General features: G+C 34.6%; 1 protein-coding gene across 1 annotated transcript; it reads left to right on the forward strand.

Moving 5' to 3' along the window:
* Positions 1-4,685: 4,685 nt before the first annotated feature.
* On the forward strand, positions 4,686-18,970 carry LOC128169173 (beta-galactosidase-1-like protein 2). The gene is made up of 19 exons (XM_052835337.1): positions 4,686-4,790; positions 6,854-7,059; positions 8,382-8,450; positions 8,619-8,714; positions 10,806-10,914; positions 11,692-11,784; positions 12,189-12,270; positions 12,454-12,612; positions 13,207-13,350; positions 13,432-13,524; positions 13,677-13,727; positions 13,825-13,877; positions 14,208-14,357; positions 14,690-14,767; positions 15,379-15,469; positions 15,644-15,731; positions 16,055-16,169; positions 16,929-17,045; positions 17,688-18,970. The coding sequence occupies exons 2-19, from the start codon at positions 6,884-6,886 to the stop codon at positions 17,808-17,810; spliced, it is 1,887 nt and encodes a 628-aa protein (XP_052691297.1). The 5' UTR covers positions 4,686-4,790; positions 6,854-6,883; the 3' UTR covers positions 17,811-18,970.
* Positions 18,971-20,127: the final 1,157 nt, after the last annotated feature.

Here is a 20,127-nt window from a genome sequence, read left to right on the forward strand (position 1 = left end):
TATATTCATTTGTTTATGCTTCTAATTTGTTTCAGGTCGTTATAAAAGTATATATACGCAAGTTTGGAGAGAGAGAGAGAGAGAGAGAGAGAGAGAGAGAGAGAGAGAGAGAGAGAGAGAGAGAAAGAGAGAGATTATGATGATACTAATGGAGACAGTTGAACCATATGAAGTTTTTATTGCTATCGGTATAAAATACTGTAAAAATAAAATGAATACAATGTGTGTATACAATGTCTACATTCATGCTATGTACATCTTATTGCTAAATCTTATTGTTTATACATGTAATTGCATGTAACTCGGGTAACCATCCAGTATGCTCTAAATCTTTGGTAATGTTGATGGTGTAAAAGTTCCAGTGGCAATAAAATCCAAGATCCGATATAAATGTACTAATCTATTAGAGATTATAGAAAGTCAATTTCCTCTAATTTTCCAAAATGTTGATTTCAGATCGTCAACTTACCATTTAAGCCACGTACACTTGAATTTAATATCTTATATTCCCTTTACAGTAGGCCTATATTTATGTAAACACAATTTACAATCTTGTGTAGAAGCATTCTCGGGTGGTGTAGATTCCAGTTTAATTGTGTTCACCGGGGGCTACAAGGGGGTAGAGCGTTTTTTTTTACATAAGAATTTTTAGAGAAAAATCTTTTTTTTTTAATATTCTTATGTGAATGCATTCTCAGGTGGTGTAGATTCATGTATTCCAAAGCCATTTCCTCGACGCGCTGAACTACCCTTATTAATTTGCAACTCCGGATCCTTGGCCAGTGCCCCTTGGGTTTCATCAGCTTCCGCCAAAAATGTGGACGCTCATTCCAAGAACAAGGTACCAGTCGTGGACTACACTGAGATGTGACGGACGGCAGCTAGGGTCCTTCCTCTACGTCTACTCAATTGCTTGACACTTCTGGTGGTCTTTGCTCTTGTGCCTTGGTGGAACTGGCCATGGCGTTTTTCTTTGTTTGTATGGGAGGCATAACATTTGTCTTGGAGTCTAAAAACAATTCTTTTCAGTGCAGAAAACGCCGGGAATGGCTGAATGAGTAAGAGGAGAAACCCACCATGTGCGCCCCTCTTTATAATTGCAGTTACTGGTGAAAAGTTTATAAAAACCTCGCCCCTTATTTTATCGAAAATCAATTTAAAGTGCGTTTAATTTGCAATTGCATTAAACGATCTTATTAAAGATAGTGGTAGTAATTAAATATTTAAGGTAGGAAAAACCATCTTTAGGTAAGCATCAAAATTTTTGAAAAAAAAAATCATATGTCCCAGAGAAAGGGGGTTCAAACCCCGAAACCCCCCTCCCCTCTCCTCTAGATCGGCCAATGCAATATACCTATGGTAATACTTGTATATAGATTAGGTACATAGGTGTATTATGGCAAACTGTGTGTGTCTTGACGTCATGTTTTAGACTTGATCGTGCATCGTTGCGACAAAATATTCTGCTTGGGATAACAATATCATAAATGTTTTTGACATAAACTAATGTGCTGAGCATGCCTGTCGTGGACAATATAAAACAGACATCAACATTGTCTACATTTATTTTTTAATTGACTCTCGTATATTTTGTGGATGCAATTAAGGAAAGCATATCCTGGCATATATTATAGGGCGCACGTGTCATCTCAATATCCTTGCAAACTGTTAAAATTGTTGAATACTTTTTGAATGCTGGATTTGTCGAATATCCAATTCAGATCCAAAAAGGGCAGCTTTCGGAAATAAACTAAGTTAATTTTTAAATGATTTTTTTCCGTACTTGGATGAGGGGTGGCAGTTTGGAAAGGATTCCCAGGGTCTAACACGTGGGGTATTTGGAATCAATTTACCCAGCAGATGTCTGGCATCTGTCTAAAATTATTAAAAGAGGAAAGTGGTGGACATGGTTTGCATTTATCATATAAAGTTTTGTACACTTTTCATTTATTTTATATGAAGCTCTTGTTGAATTTTTCACCCTTTTATTATAGATTACATTTAAGTATATGCGAGTTTATATCACTTAAACGTAAATTTAATTTGCATGACTGATCAAAGAGAGATAACTCCTATTACATACATTTTAATAAACGTTTTATCAAATTGATTAATCAGAGCACTTTGGTTTTTTGTTTTGTTGAAATAAAAATAATATACTAAAGAATAAGATAATATATTTGTTCGTGTTTACTGTGAAAATATATTAACAATGGACACGATTTTAAAATGCAAAATAATTCCGCACCCCCCCCCCCCCCCCCTTGGAACGGTTAATAGCGAATATTGTATCAAATATTACTTTTTATGTCCGATCAAACATTTTAGCCAAAATGTCTTTTATAACAATATCTTGAATTTATTAGCATAAGACAAATGTAGCACAGAAGCCTAAGAAAAAGGACGATGATCGCAGATACGATACTAGAAAAATAAAATCAGACACGTAGCTATTGGAGGGGGTAAATTTATTTTGCCTACTGACATATTACTTAGAGTTACTTATATAATTCAAAATATAAATTTGTGTCTTTACTTTTCTATCACTGTAAGAAAATATAGAAATTATATTGAAAAGGATTATAACAGTTCAAGAAAATCGTAGTTACATCCTGTAATAAAGCCCTCATCCCCCCGAACCCTACGGATTAAAATTAGCGGAGTTTTCTGGGGGTTTTTCCAAGTCTTGGTCCCCTTCAACTCGGAAAAGCGATGCTACGCGCCTGATACCATAACATATCGAACATTTTTATCAGAATGCTGTTATCTAGCAAAACATCGACTTTTGTAATCTTTTAACTTAGTACATGTACTCCAAACATATTGACACTATAGACTGCTGTTTGCGCCAAAATCTTATTTAGAACCTTATTGCCAACTATTCTATATCCGCCCATCCGTTGGTATAGGCTTATTTTGATTGAAAAAATAACGCAAGTCATTCAAATCCCTGTTGCAGCTACCATGTATACATCAGAAATGTTGAACCTTTGTAGAAAAAGTTCTTAAATTTTGAAACATTGACCCTTGTTTTTTTTAGTTGCATTAAACAGTGAATTTTAACATTCCTGTATTTTTTCATGCGCGGATATAGAGGGAGAGTCGGTACCCCCTGAAAAACTCAATGTTCTTACTTATATAGTAAATTTGCCGAAAATATGACTCGGACCTCCTCTGAAAAAAAATTCTGGATCCGCGCATGCATTTTACACTGAAATCAATAGTAACTGACTGTGCTTTTTACTTCTTGTGACCTTTGACCTCATCCACTTGTCAGCATGTTTAATCTTCATGATGTATACCAACATCGATGACTAAAGTCTTAAAATACAATAGTTTGACAGAACACTTACTGACATTATACAATTATCTAATGACTGAACAGTCAATAGACCAGAATATTTTCCCGAGGTGCAGGGAACAGCTCAGTATGATCTATTCAGGCACGTAGCATCGATTTTGAAAGTGTGTGTGTGTGTGGGGGGAGGGGGGACTCATCCAAAAATCTTGACAAGCCCCCCAAAAAATGGGTAAAGGGCAGTTTCCCAAAATCTTCAAATTCCTAATCCGTAGAGGGGGGGGGGCGTGGATCTATAACTTTTAACTTCGATTTCTCTTCTTTCTATTCCAATTCTTTACATACTCCAAAAAAAGTGGGGGGGGGGGGGGGACTCCATGATAATTCAATTTTTACTATGTAAATTTAAGAAAATTGTTTGGTGCGAGAGAAAGTGGGGGGGGGGGGGGGCATTTTGGAGATTTTTTTCCATCTTTTACATGCACCAAACCTGTTGCATGCATTACAACATCTCAGTTTAATATTAGTTTACACAAAGAAGGAGGAGTCTTCAACCCATTAGATTTTAAATAGTCTTTTACCTGATATGAGGCTTTAGAACTGTTGATTATTTGACACTCCATTTTGATAACATTGAATTTGGTTTCACCAAGTACTAAAAACAGCGTCTATGCAAAGGAATATACATTCCCTGCGAAAGGATGTAGCATTATAACATACACGCGTTCTGATATACGTTGCCGGTCCAATAGATCAGTCTATTGACCGGTGGCCTAACAGATCGCAGTCTATTGACAGGCAGTTTAAAATAGACGCAAATATTTAATTTCTAATAAAACATCAAAATCCCTTTGATTAGGTATTAAAAATAGTTAAAACAAGATCACATAATTGTATACAAATAATTCGAAATATTATAAACAATGATATACTCTTCCAACAGAATGATCATCAAAAACATCAAATGTTTTTTTTTCTCCAAACATTCACTTGTTCTCATTCTTGATATACAATGTTCATTAAACAGAATGTTTGATTGTATTCGTTTAAACTTTTAATGACAAGCATATAAATATATATATATATATATATATATATATATATATATATATATATATATATATATATATATATATATATATATATATATCATCTGATAACGACACATAATGTGCAATAACACATGTTTAAGTCGCAGTAATTACATGTAATATGTAATAGTAATAGATAGCACGAATAAAGGTCATATAGATATATTCTTTACTGTAACAAATTTCTTTACAGGCAGTTTTTTGATGATTATGTAATTTAGAAATAAAATGTACAAACTTATATCACAAAGTACACGATTTACCCCGAGAACCTGATTCAATGATTTAATAACAAACCTGTACGATCCAACATGGCGGGGATTCTCTCTCGTCTTGGTAGTGATCACGTGATCGAAGTAAAGGATTTACAAGCGCTTTGAATTTAAAGGCCCAGTCTTCTGGTATGTGAACAAACACAACCTATGAAACCATGATATAAAAACATAATTTCAACAGAATTTTTCACGATATCAAGGATTTGTTACGATATTACGCTCTCCCCAATCCCAATTTACATTGTTGGATCCTGGGAAATGGCTAAACAGCTAAATGGAGATGTGATAAGGACGGCCACGGGCGCTGGAAGTTATTGTAAATATATATTGTATGTGCATGTATAAAACATGCACATGCATATTATTTTCAATGTCTTTCAGTGCGTGCATAAGTATAATATCAGGACGTGATCCGGTTTTAAGTCGCGAGAAGAGTCATCTCATGTTCATTGAGAAATACTGAAGGAATACTGTATTCCTACGCACCAGATTTGGTGAATGGGTCTTCTGTGTTATGCGTAAATAGAACCATTTTAACAAGAGCTTGGACTTTGGGTAGTTGGTGTCTGAAACAGCATTGTGACGTAGGCCTGTCTATGTTATTGTAGGCCACCCAGCCATTGCTCTTTGAAATCAACAAGATTTGTCTGGCTTTTGAGCTATGACTACGCAATCGGTGTATATTTCACTTGAAACCAGCGTCGTTTTAACTTGTTTTGATGCAAGAAATAGATAGACACGTCCTGCTGAAAGTCCAAGGCCTTGTTAAAATGGTTCTATCACTCAAATCAACCAATGCAATTTAATAGAGGGAAAGAAAGTAAATGTAAATATATTTACATGAACATCTTAAAAGTTTCAGGAAAGAGCAAAAGTTAAATCCAGCCGACCTACATAGAAAGGGTATATGAACCAGGCACATAACACTTTTTGTTGTTTTGTATATTTCATAGTACATAACATTATTAACAAACGCAGGAAAAACTTAAGTAAAGAGTTAAAAAAAAAATGGAAATCAGTGTTAAATGTGTAGAGTTCAAACTAATGTTCATGTATGCACACATCTGCATCCGAATTAGGATTTTCCTAATACACCCACGTTTAGCAATGGCATATGTTGATTTATATATACGGCATGTTTGTCCAGTATGATGCTAAACTTGTACCCCCCCCCCCCCCTCCCGCCCCCATCTCCTTCGCTGTTTTGATGATCTGTTCTATGTTCCCTTTTACTTTTACCAGAGGAGGGATCAGAGCACTTTGTAGCCTCGAACACCCAGACGGAATTTATCTAACAGACGTAAATCAAATTGAACAAAAAATTAAAATATGTTTATGACTAATAAATGTAATGCATGTGCATGCATGTACACCTTTATAGATATGTAGCACAAGTTTAACTAACTCGCCTGACCTACATAGATAGGGGTTTGAATCAACACAAGGTAGGACATGTCACACTGTTTTATTTAATCCTAGCACATATATAGCATAAATATAGTGTCCGTACGTGCAGAATTTAAAAAGAAAAGTAGAACAAAACAAAGAGAAATGAACATGAAATGCATTTCATTGATGACGAGTCTGACTCTATTGTTTTGTATTCAATTTGGTAGGTTCTAGTCCACGCATGTGTATGCATGCTTTTGCATTCGAATTACTTGTGCATTTTCCTCACTACACAAACATTTTGCCGTGGTCTTGGTGTAACTGAACGTAATAGATAAATGTCCCCTCTCAGGCACATACGTAGCATCGTTTTCGAAAGTAGGGGGTGGGGGACTCGTCCAAAAAATCTTTACAAGCAAAGTGAGGGGGAAAGGGAGGGGTTATTATCACTTCAATTTCGCTGTTCATTTTCTTGTTTTTACAATTTTTCACATGGTCCCTCTTTTTATATATAAATTTAATTAAGAAATTTCTTGCTGCGAGAAAAGGTCTATATGGGGGGGGGGGGGGGGGGCTGGGAATTCAGGTAGCGATTTAATGGTTTCTCCCCTTAAAAGCGCTATCTATTAATTATAATTATACTTTAATTATATTTACAAATACTAAGATCTTTAAAATAAAAGATTTCTATGAGAATTTATATTTTTTTAAGTTCTTAAAAAGTCTTATGACACTTTGCAAAATATATTGTACATGCCTGCTACACACAATCCCGATATTTTCCACATGTGCTCTTTTAGATATCTGTATTCTCTGAGGATTGACCCAGAATGACCGAGGTCTACTGTAGCACAGGTGCCCTGACGTTCAAGGATGGGAACTTTATCCTGGACGGGAAACCCCTGCGGATCTTTAGCGGGACCATGCACTACTTCCGGGTAGTTCCGGCCTACTGGAGGGACCGCTTCCGGAAGATGAGGGCGTGTGGACTTAACACCGTGGAAACGTAAGTTATATATTCTTATACAACCCTCCCCTTCCGAAAAATAACAGAAATATCACGACTCTGTGGCATTTTATATTCACACTCGTTTCCCCTATTTGTTTTATATATAGGGGAAACGAGTGTGAATATAAAATGCCACAGAGTCGTGATATTTCTGTTATTTTTTTGACTGGAGACATAAATAAGGGGCTGTTAACGATAATTAATAAAAGAAATTGGAAAAAAAAATAGGAAAAAAAATAGAAAGGAGTGGGTGGGTGGGGGGGGGGGGTGTAGTGCACGGTCCAGTCCACAAGCACCTGTGTTGTAAGCCAGATGTATGGCTCGCAATTCTCTGATTTAAAACAAATCTCGTGTCATGTGTTTGTTTACATTCGTTGCATAGTAGTAAAAATCTCAAATGTTTTTGTTCTAATCCTTGTTAAATGTACACATAAATAAACAATCTCTTCTGTTTGTTATACATCTTATTTAATTATGAAAGTGATATTTTGTATCCAGAAACCTAAATGTAAACAATAACATGGCACGAGCATTGTTTACTAACAAAAAATAAAATGCTATGCATCCCGCTTGAAACTTGACATTCAAATTTTAGTTGATCTTTTAAAAAAAGCTCTGTTAAGCATTTTGTCTATTCAAAATGGAAAAAAAATAAAATTAAGCTCTTATCGGGAACATGCCCATTGAAAAACCTAAAACAAGAAATAAATAAAAATGTAACAAAAACGACAAAAAAGTACACCAGTATAAACTAAACAGGGATAAAATTACATTGTGGTGATGACTTTCTTGCGATACAGTTATTCCACACTGTTACAAATACTCGTATACATGTGCTTCGTAAAGTTCTTCACCAATCCAAGTGTCTAACGGCTTAGTAGCAACGTCAACTATTGCTTAATGAAACAGTCGCCAGGTCTTGAGTTTACCTGCGTTCGGTATCAGTTTATTTATTTTATCGTCTTTACAATCTTTACTTTGAACATTCGGGACGCTATTCTACTTTCTCCACCATTCTAGTGAAAGTGAACTCAGTACTTTTATTTTATAAAACTACGTCTTATACAGATATTAAATCAGTTTAAATATACAATGCACTGTTCTCTAAATTTAAAAATATACATGTCATTTAATAAAATATAAGCAAAGATAAGGAATCATTCATCATAATTTCATCTACACACAAAATAACCCTTTTTAGGCAACTTCTTTATCTGCATACATATTGTATATATTACAATACAGTGATACACTCTAATTGATATACATGCATGTGGAATAAGCTTCAGTCTATCTATAAATCAACCTTGACATTGTAGGTATGTACCATGGAACCTACACGAGGAGTATCCGGGGGAGTTTAATTATTCCGGAATTCTGGACGTCAGGTTTGTCTGACCTAAAAACAAACTCTCTCTCTCTCTCTCTCTCTCTCTCTCTCTCTCTCTCTCTCTCTCTCTCTCCAACTTTTAATTCTACATCTCAACAAAGGATCACATACATGTAACGTCTCTGAGATTACATCAATGCATGCCATAATCATATTTCCCCAACAGGGAGTTTATCCGACAGGCGGGGGAGGAGGGGTTGTTTGTGATCTTTAGACCAGGCCCCTACATCTGTGCCGAGTGGGACTGGGGAGGAATGCCCAGGTAAATATCTACCTGGAAATAGAAACGGTCAGGTAAACTATCTTCTGGAAAATAGAACTGGTCAGGTAAAGTATCTACCCGAGAATTGAATTGGTGAGGTACATGGAATGTCCAGGTATAGTCTCTACCTAAGGAATGGGAAAGTAATATTTCAACCTGGAGAAAAAAATAATACGAGGGTCAATCAAAAAATACGAAGACAATGCGGCTGTCTATCATATATTTTTCATTAAAGTCAACACTATCAGATTAATCTGTGCACCAACACTTATGTTATTGATGTGCGAAGTTTTAGTCCATTTGATGAAACGGTATTTTTGTTACCCCTTTTTAAAAACAACATGTTTTGTCACCACGGCGCACGGTAACGTTCAAAACATGACGTCAATATTAAACACACACAGTTTATAGATAAACCCCATCTTTATATCACGCTTAGTCTCTTGTGCCTCTCTTCTTACAATTTAAAATTGCACTGAACCACTTAACATCTTATTTGCACACATTTGTTCGAGAATCATAAGTTAGTTCTTCAAAGTTTTCATTTTCTAACCGTGTATCTCTTAGTTTACAGTAAGGATAACCCTGAACGTCGGTTGACATTACTCATTTTTTGACCAAATATTAACAGATATTCTACTCTCTACCGGACTGTTTTATACTCAAAATACAATTACCACCACCCCCACAAAATTTATTACAGTTAAACACAAACTTGCAAATAATTGTTGACTTATTCTTTGCACCATTGAGCATTTTCACAGCTTGTGTAGGCTTTTTCCGGGGTTAAATCCATTTTATTTGTACCTCTCGTTGCGCCGTGACGTCCGGCGACGTCGATGTTTTTAGTCAATTCTAAAGAAGACTATCTGTCTTTAGTTACTAATATCTGTTCGACAAAATAATATATCTTGTCATTATTTGGAACATAGAATACCAAGACAAAACTTAATTTTAGGTTTCAATATTATATGGTTTTAAGCCCAATTTATAGAGATATTACTTTCAACATTGTATGGTTTATTGTTGACATAACACAAATTTTGACCGTGCGCCGTGACCTTATTTTTGCAGGATTAGATTCTAAACAATTCTTAGAAATAAAGGAATCTATTAACTTTTTTTCTTGCAAATTGTTTGAAACTATTGCTAAATTATGTCTACCAAATTTAGTAATGATATGACGTTAAGTAACATAACTATGACAAAAGTCTTCGTATTTTTTGATTGACCCTCGTACATACCGGTACGTTTACACCAGGACATAAAGGGAATGAGTAAGGTAAGCGTAATTTTTATGGTAAGACTATGTATTAAAGTTTATTATATACTTAGTAATAAATATACCAGTTTTTTGCACATGTGATACAGATGACATCACAAAATCCGTATCGGCCTCCGGGGCTGATACAGGTTGTCAGCCCTCCAGGGCTGATACGGATCCGTATCACACCCCTTGCGGAACTCCTCTGCCTTTTTTCGCTTCGGCATTTTTGCATGTTTACAGACGAAAAATAAAACATTTTCAGTTACAATCGACATTTTTAAGTGCAGTTGAAAACTTCAAATGCTAGCAAATGTTTTAAAGCAGTCAACTTTTAAAACCTGATGAAATTCCGTTATGAAGCTTCATGTTTGTTAAAACAAAAATAACTCATATTTTTATCAAAATTAATACATGTACATGTCCAGACCTTATTCAAATAATATGAATAATCAATTTGTTTAAGTTGATGGGTTTTCTTTTTAAATTTATTACTAAGTATGTAATAAATATAATAATACATACCCTTTTCCATATCACGGCTTGTATCAGCCCTCGACCAGTCTCGGGGTGATACAAGCTGTGATATGGAAAAAGGTATGTATTATTCTCTATATAACGTGTTATATGATCAGATATACTTTTTTCCTGCAAATCAAATCTTTCTTTTTTTTCTATTTTTTATATATAACATAAAAATAATATGCAATGCAAAACATATTAATATAAAAACTGAAATTGAAGATTTTCACGAAATTCTTTTATAGGGTTAGTTGTTTGTTGTCTTGTATTTTGTGTTTGTTGTATGTACACTTGTGTCTTTTAAGTTGGCTGCTAAAGGACCCTGACATAAAGGTACGGAGCAACTACCCCCCGTACGTAGAGGCCGTCAGACGCTTCTATAATGGCCTGATCCCCAGAATCACCGACCTACAGGTACGTCATATATCTTACCTCCTGCTAAATTGTAAGGAAATCATTGGCTAACGGCAGGCACGTGGAGACTACACAGGGAAAAGTGGCTCACATGAATCTCACATGAAATTCTCATGAAGTTCACGTGAATTCTTCGCATGAGAAAGAGACGAAAAGTAACACGCATGAATTTCATGCGAAAACTACATGCGATTTTGACATAATTTTCATGCGAATATCATACGATTTAAATTTTGCACGATATTCATGCGAAAATGTATATCTTATGTTTCATTGCGAGCCACTTTTCCCTGTGTATGTATATTCCATACATAGTCAGTAGAAAATAATACCCCCTTGAGCATTATGACGTCAGGTTTCATACTCAAATTGAAACTTGTAATACTATTATAAAAGCTTGATTTCCATTGTTTTATTTAACGTTACTTTTTTTATCATTAAAAAAGACAGTCGGTAAGATATAAACGTTACATGGTTTGTAGTTGACCTAATATGGTTTATACATAATCAGTAAATTCCATATGGCATTTACTGACCATGTATAAACCATATTAGGTCAACTACAAACCATGTAACTAATATTACTAAGTAAGTCTTACTATGCACAATGTAGCTGTTTACTAGTGAAACTTAAAATAAAAAGGCGGGAAAGCGTTGTTTTTAACCCAATAAAGTAAGTCTGCTACCAGTGAGTCTGGTTCCAGAATGCCACAAATGTTGATACAATGACTCTGTTATTGTTTATCATCAGGGATACATGTATTTTTTTATCAATAGCGTTCTAATGGTGGACCAATCATAGCCGTGCAGGTAGAGAACGAGTTTGGTTCCTATAGCACCGAGGTTGATCACCTACACACCATTAGAGAGGTAGGTCAAGAGGTCATGACCTTTCAAGGTGAGATCAAGGTCAAGCAAGACTAAGAATGAGAAAGGATAGTATTTTGCAGGCACGTAGCATCGTTTTTGAAAGTGGGAGGGGGCCCAGACTCTTCCAAAAAAATCTTGACAAGGTAAAAAAAAAGGGCTACTTTCCAAAATCCTGAAAATCCTAATCGGGGTAGTATACCTTTAACTTCAATTTCCTTATTTTCACAATTTTTTACATGGTCCCATAAAAGTGGGGGGCCAACTCCATGTTTATTAATTTTTTTGTATGTAAATTTAAGAAAAAAAGGGGGGCAGCCCCCCCCCCCCCCCCCGCAATGTTACGTGCCTGTTTGGTTTAAAGTTAATAATTTGCTGTTACTACTACTTTTTCTTTATTGTTGTAGATCCTACTAAACAATGGGATTAAGGAACTCCTCTTGACGTCAGAGAATATATTTGGATTAAAGAGAGCTCCATTTTATAAATGTATGAACATATATAGTAAACAAACTTATGAAATATTGTTAATAAAACTTTTAAACGATGATGCTACTTGTTCCTTCTGGAAAATTTAAAATGTGTTATATAATAACGGTTTACACGAATCAAATGAATTAACACGATTACTGCTTATTTCACATTTCCCCGTGTTGTTGTTCGCATGTTTAGACGCCCTGCCCACCGCTAACTTCCCCTCCATGGAAGACGGAAGCAAGCTGTTCCGGATGATCCGGGAATGGAGTCCCGAATTTCCTCTGATGGTGATGGAGTTTTGGCCCGGCTGGTTTGACCACTGGGGACAGCCCCACAAAGGACTAGATATTCCTGGTAATCGGACTATCACGATATCATCTATACATGTATTACATTAAAGGAATGGCTTGTGCAAAGTTAACCTTTTATGATGCTTGTAAAACACGTTATTGGTGAAGTGCCGGAAACAAACAATGTCGTTTCGTTTTAAAGGAACTTAGACATGATTTTTGACTTCATTGTAAGCGTTAACACATTGTAAGCGCGTTTGCTGTAAACATGTTTTACAGTACAAATCAGTTAGCAATAGACCAATCCACACTTTACAAAAGTTATGTCCCTTTGGCCACCATCTTTGGGGAAACCCCCATATATTTCTTACAGTAGCCTTTGTATTTTAGAGGGTTGTAACTTCGTCATTTGACATTAGAAATTCGTTTTCCTTTGAATTTTGATTGCCCCAACTTGGGGCAACCCACACATCGAATAAAGAAGGGAAAAGTTGTTTTTTCCCTTTTGACCTTTGGGTTGACCACGCAAAGGGGAACAACTTTTGCAAAGTGTGGATTGGACTATTATGATAAAAGCGAATTAAAATTGAGTTTCTGAAGAGAGTCTTGAACGTCATAGTTATGTTCATGGGTGTATAAATGGACGATTTTTTGACAGCTTTTGAGGCGTGTCTGTCGGGGGTGCTAGACGCCGGGGGGTCCTTCAACATGTACATGTTCCACGGAGGGACCAACTTCGGCTTTATGGCGGGAGCTAACTACTTCGAGGGGTCCCACTATAAACCTGACGTCACCAGCTATGGTACATATGATAATATCAGACAATTTTTCCGGTCACTATTTTTCTTTCTTGGCCAGTATTATCATGTTGCTTTTGTTTCAGATTATGACGCGCCATTGTCGGAAGCAGGGGACATCACTCCAAAGTATATGAGAGCAAGAGAAATTATCTTAGAGAAAGGCCTGAAACCCCAGGGTAATGCATGAACACCTTTACATGAAGGTGTTAGGCCTTGGAGATTTCTACAACATTATGTACTAAAATCAAGACGACCTGGTGTCATCATTGATAAAGTCAATTTTCTTTTTGATTTTTTAAGTTTCAGCATTCCATGCATCTATTTTCAGGAATAATGTCTTTGCCAGAAATTCCTCCTAATTTACCAAAGAAAGCTTACGGTATGTTTATTGTTTTGAAAACTTTAAGAAAAATAATGAGAGGGACTTTATCTTTCTTGCTATTTTACGAATGTTTTCACGCACGTTTTTTTTGCAGGTAAAATAGCAGTATCCCAGTATTTAGATTTCAGGACAGTTTTATCTCTAATGGTAATAAATAAAAAGAACATTAAGCTATCTTCTAAAATGACCACTAATGATACTTTTCACTACTAAACATTTGATTTCTTAATGTCTGTTGATAAATCGCACCATGTAATTTCTATAGTAGAAGAGCTTAGTATAGGTCGCCACGAATTTCATCAAATGAAAAAGAACCAAAAATATAGATTAAATGTAACGTGAACTTTTTTATAATGTTAAGATTAACATGTACATCAATATTTTGTAGTCATACATGTCAAAACGTTTACATATACAAACATATTATTTAGAGTGAATTTTTGTATTTATTGACATTTATTTACATTTGATGTTCAGACCCCAATAACGTCTACAGAACCGGCGTTAATGGAGAACCTTGACTACCACCAGGGCTATGGCCAATGTTTCGGTTATATCTTATACCAGGCAGAGATCCAGGCTGGAACGGAACTATCGTTTACAGACATACCCAAAGACAGAGCACAGGTAAAAGGAAGAGGCCCACAGGCCGTGATGGTCACCTGGGTATCATAGCCCGTAGATGGGCTGGTCTTGGTGCCAGAATTAAACATTTCTGAAAATATTAGCTACCTATATTGAAATAATGTTAAACCAGCCACCCTTGCCACCCATATCGTTATCATCATTATGACATTATCATCAGCACATTAAAACTTTTGTGTTTATTAGTTTTGCTTTCTTATTTTTTCTGTTTTCAATGTAGATATTCATTAACATCATGATTATCGACCATGCAGAAACATTGGTTTGCTTTAGTTTAGTTTTATGATTCTAAGATATCTTTTTTCCGTTTGAAGGTTTTTGTCAATGGGGAAGAGAAAGCCGTACTCGACTGGCTGAGTACAGATAAAAAGATCAACTTGGGACAGATCTCAGTATGTACGCTTCAGACACTCATATAACTATCATTAAGATTAAGTAGTTCATGTACATATTATTAGATTATGAGATTCAAAGGTTTGATGACATAGCATTGAAGGGAGGATTGTGGATAAGCTGGGGGTAAAGACCTGTGAATTCTAGTGAACCAGATCTAGATCTCATTCCAATATTAGATCTTGTATTTAATAAGATTTATGTAATCTCGCCCTCTTTCCGTAAGTTAATGTAGAATAATGACATCGAACGTTGGTTGCTGCTTTCAACACCAACTAGCAATTTCCTTAGTTGTTTTGTGAGGTCTTTCGTTTCCAGAGAAAGTTTAATATCCTGCAATGACTTTTGAAATCAATTTATGATCAATAACCATGATTGCAATTATGAATGGCACTAAGGGTTATGATGATGTCTAGATCTACATATTTGTATCAATAATGACAGAACCAAAATAATGTAACGTAATTTGTATATACTATCATTTTGTAATGGGTCAAATGATCGTAGTCTAAGTTAAACTCATAACGCTTAAGGAATATAGGGCGGTGGTTTAGACTAGATAATATATGTTTAAAATTGTAACGAAGATATGTATTGCCTGCTTTTTCAGGATGGGAGCAGTTTAGAGATCTTGGTGGAGAACCACGGGCGAGTGAATTATATTGAGTATGGTTCCAATAGATTAAACGAAGAGAGGAAAGGTATAACGGATTTACCAAAATATAATATTTAAAATGTTAAATTGATAATTCTACAGTTAAACCTTCTGTCAGTCAATCCAATTTAATATCACCACTCAAGACCTTTGTGTATTTGATGGATTTCAAAATACAAAGGGTTATAAACTGGTTATGTAACGTTATTATGTATCAAAGGTATTTGTGGATCTGTAAAATTGGATGAAAAGGAAATCAAGCAATGGCGAATTTTTCCGTTAGATTTCAAATCCAAATTCCTTGACAGGTAAGTTGAACTTTTTCATTTTTAAGTATTGCTTTTAATTACTCAAGGAAATGATAAATGTATATAAAGTGTTAAATGAAGTATGAACACTTTAAAAACCTGTTTTATTATCTAGTAGAATTAAATAATTGAGGTAAGAAACACCCATCCAAAAGAAATCTTGTCAGTGACATTATGTGTAGATGGCGCTGAACCGGAAACGGATGCAATATATTAAATACTAATGATAATCAATCATCGTTCATATCTTAAAATCAAAAGCATACGATAAATTCAGTACGGTAGTTATATAATGTTTCATTGATATTTATTCCCTATATAAGCCTTCATCGTTGTTCCAATTGGAAGTCACCTGTGGAGGGTGTGAGGGGACCTCTAGTTGCCAAGACAACGTTACATATAGATTCGTCTCCATGTGATACTTTTCTTGATATGAAGGTAAATATTGAACAGCCTCTCTCCAAAATACACATAATATAAACATTAAAGAAAATATTTTAGATTTACAAAACACAAATAGCAAATTAAATACATATAGGTTAAAACGACATAAAACAACCAAACTGACACAAAACAACCAAATTGACATAACACAACCAAATTGACATAAAACAACCAAACTAACACAAAACAACCAAATTGACAAAAATCAAAAACGATCAAAAACATGTATAACAACAATACACTGTACCTAACGGAGATTTTTGTGATGATTTTTAATTAATTTGTATTTTTTATTCGATTTTAAGTCTTCTTTTTATCTTCACTTACAAACTCGAAAATTTCCATGCCGGAGGCTGGGTACACAACACATTAATCATCAGGTCTTTCGCAGATTTTCACATACGATATGTTTTAGTTATAAACTAACAGTTAACAGTAAATAAAAAATCCTTATATCTTAGTTCTGAAATTTTAGGTAACTGTTTTATCTCTACACAGAGCTTTTCTACCTGACAATAACCATTCTGCCCTCTTAAATATATTGTAACGCATGCGCGGATCTAGAGGGGGTAGGGGCGGGGCCGGAACCCCCCTCACCTGGAAAATGAAAATTTATTAGATTTAAGTAAAATTATCGCAAATATGCCTCGGGGACCCCTCCTGGCAAACACAATTATCCTTCGGACCCCCCCCCCCCCCGGAAAAATGTCCTGGATCTGTGCATTCAATGACCGTGTGAATTGTGTATTTCAGGGTTGGAATAAAGGCATTGTAATAGTGAACAACTTTAACTTGGGGAGATACTGGAAAGTCGGGCCAACAAGGACCCTTTATATTCCAGCCCCGCTGCTGAAACAGGGTCAAAATGAGGTACGTACGAATAAGTTAGTTAATTTTCATTTTCTTTGTTAAGGTACCTCACTACACCCAGACTTATACTTTTTAAGACATTACGTCAAAAGATGGCGATTTAAATGTTTTGTTAAATTGTTTATATCTAAAGACTTTCAATTCGGTTGTATATCGTCGTAGCTAAGCTGTTAAAGTATTGGGCTGCTGAACCGCAGATCACGAGTTCGAATCCGCCTTGAGCTTTTGTTCATGCTTTCTGAATTAAATTTTCGTAAAAGTAATTTTTCATCCAAAATTGCACATTCTTTTGTCTATTTGACTAAAATATTTCTTATCCATTATGATATCTATCATAATCAAGTAATGTCTGCTAATTTAAGAAAATATATCAAGGTGTTGTGAGCCACCTTAAAATGTTATACTTACGTTGTAAATAACAGTAGCAGAGTTGTAGTTGAAAACAAATGAAAAACAATGACTGCATGTACAAAATCAAGTAAAAAACTCAGTTTGGTGAATTTAATTTTTGCTTAATGTACATTTTTTAAAAATGTGCTCATGTAGCTTAGTTTATGCATTTAGTTTGCGATTTCTTGAGTAGCTATCATCTTAGATGAAAAAAATATAACTTTTCTTTAAATAATCTATTATATTTTTTAGATCCTAATTTTCGAGCAGCACGAGTCATGTGGTACTGTCAGTTTTATTAATGCCCCTCTGCTGGGAGAGAAAGTGGTCACTAAGGAAGTAGACTCTGCATGCTACCCCACAGAGTCTGTATAACCAACCTGACCAAACAGAGTCTGTTTCGCGAACCCGACCTCATTGAGTCTGATTAAATACCCTGACAGGAGGGGGATGAATGATAAAAAAGAAAAAAAGTGTGGTATTTAACGAATTGTTTGAAATGTTGTATATCAACATTTTGCATCGAATGTCTGAATAATTTGATTCAATGAATATTTGCTGCATGTTAACATTTAGAATGATGAAATATCGCATTCATTAAATTAAGTACATTTAATGTATGATGTGTTAGCTAGTAGTATTTTGATTTCAGATTGAGCACAATATACTGAGTAATAAAGAAGTAGGGGAACAAAAGAAAGCCAGGCTAGAATTGTAATTTTGTAATTTAAAATACCGGAAATCTGAATTTTTCTGAAGGATGCTATTTTTGCAAAGTTTTGCAGTAAAGCCTCCATTGCAAAAAAAACCAAAAAAAAAAAGACAAAAAAAAAAAAAACAATCGCAAAGTAGACATTATAAAAAGTCAATTAGAACCCCTTTTTAAAGACCCTCTGTGGAGCCCAGACCTGTATATACAAGTATCTTCAGTAATTTTAATAGCGTTAAAAAGATAATGTCTGTCAATTAAGGTACATCACATGTACACCAAAACATGTACGTTTAAGACACTCAATCGATTTGTTTGAATATATATCGTCATAGCTCATTGGTTAAAGTACCGGGCTCTTGTTCACAGATAGTGAGTTCGAATCTGCGAGAGGGCTTTTGTTCACATTTTATAAATTAAAATTTTCAAAATTATTTTAAATTTGTTATCCAAATTTTTGCACATTTTTTGCCTATTATTTAATTAATTTTCTTACCAATCATGCATTATGTCATAATCAAGTAATTTTCTGCTGATTTGATAAACTATTTCATGATGAAGTGAGTCTCATTAAGTTTCACACCTTGCATGTGATTTGAGAACTTGTCAGGTTACATCGGTACAGGTACACGCTACATCGCTAGGTACTGATATTCCTCAAAATTGGAATGATTGAATGCTTTTTATTGTAATAAATTCTCTTAAATGCAACTGTTACAATACTTTACATGGCTTATTTTGAGACTGCATGTGTGTACTATATATGTATTTGTTTTGATTGCAAAGACTCTGGATCATTTAAACAATAAAATATCTTGTTTTGTGATTCATGCGAGATATAAAGGTAGCGACATTGCAGAAAAATATAAGTTATGTTCATTTTTTCCGTACTAATCGCTATCGTTGCATTTATAATCGATACCGTTTACTAATTTTACTTGTTTTGTAATTTCTCTGTTGAACTATATTAAAAAATTATGAAAGACTTTTTATTTTCATAAATATATTTTATAAGAACTCACATTTTTTATATCACTGTATACCAGGTATTATTTATTGAAATCCATTAAAATCTGGAATTAATGAACACAAAAAATAAATAAATAAATAAAAAAAAAATGGAATCAATGCAATCAATCTTGGTTGATTTGTTATATGGAAGATTGACATGTGCCTGCCTCTATGAATTAAACAAACAACAAACACGTGTGCATTTCTATAGGGGACTAAATCAGAGCTCCACTAGGAAAAAAAGTATGTCTCCATAGTAAAAGTACCAAACATGCCTTGAACCCCCCCCCCCCCTCTTTCAGCAAACGTAGATAACCCTCGGGAACCCCGGTGTCTTCCCACTTAGCCAACATTTTGTAAAAATACAGGTAAAATACAGGTAGATTTGTGTTGGCTAAGTGGGAATGGGGTGCAGGTGGAGAACAAAAGAATTTAATTACAGGTAAGCTATAGTCTGTTTCCAGATAAAAGTCGGAGAAATAAAATATCTGTTAGACTACAGAGGAATAAATATGAATATTGAGCTTCTGTCCTAGTACTTTATATAATTAATTCAGATGAAAATATAATTTTAAAAAATTAACTGTTACACATTCACTTATAATTTATGCCCTTGATTAAGGTACAAATATCATGGTTTGTCTATTTTCATCATTTATTGAGATAATTATATAAGCTGCTTTTTAAACTTGGCATTGAAAAATATTGTAATTATAAGAGTCACGTTTGAAAATCTATAAATCATATGGATCATATTTCAATTCCTTTTCTTCAATTTTCTTTGGTTCTGATTTGAACATATTTTATTGCATTATATATTGCAATGGGATTGTGCACAAGTTATAAAAACTTAATTCGTCCTCTTAATTTCTTTGGTTTCTATGATTATATTGAATATTTCCAATCTAGATAATATGAAATTAACAAAATACAAAAAAAAAAAAAAACACTTGAGTAAATTAAGTCCTTAAT

This window comes from Crassostrea angulata, unplaced genomic scaffold, assembly GCF_025612915.1.
Source record: "Crassostrea angulata isolate pt1a10 unplaced genomic scaffold, ASM2561291v2 HiC_scaffold_106, whole genome shotgun sequence".
In the NCBI taxonomy this organism is placed as follows: domain Eukaryota; kingdom Metazoa; phylum Mollusca; class Bivalvia; order Ostreida; family Ostreidae; genus Magallana; species Magallana angulata.

What these genes read in the sequence shown, in the direction of transcription:
- LOC128169173 (XM_052835337.1), top strand. Translation starts at nt 6,884, where the DNA reads ATGACCGAGGTCTACTGTAGCACAGGTGCCCTGACGTTCAAGGATGGG. An exon ending in GGACTTAACACCGTGGAAAC is followed by an intron (nt 7,060 to 8,381) that starts GTAAGTTATATA and finishes TTGACATTGTAG; the next exon opens with GTATGTACCATGGAACCTAC. An exon ending in CAAAGGACTAGATATTCCTG is followed by an intron (nt 12,613 to 13,206) that starts GTAATCGGACTA and finishes ATTTTTTGACAG; the next exon opens with CTTTTGAGGCGTGTCTGTCG.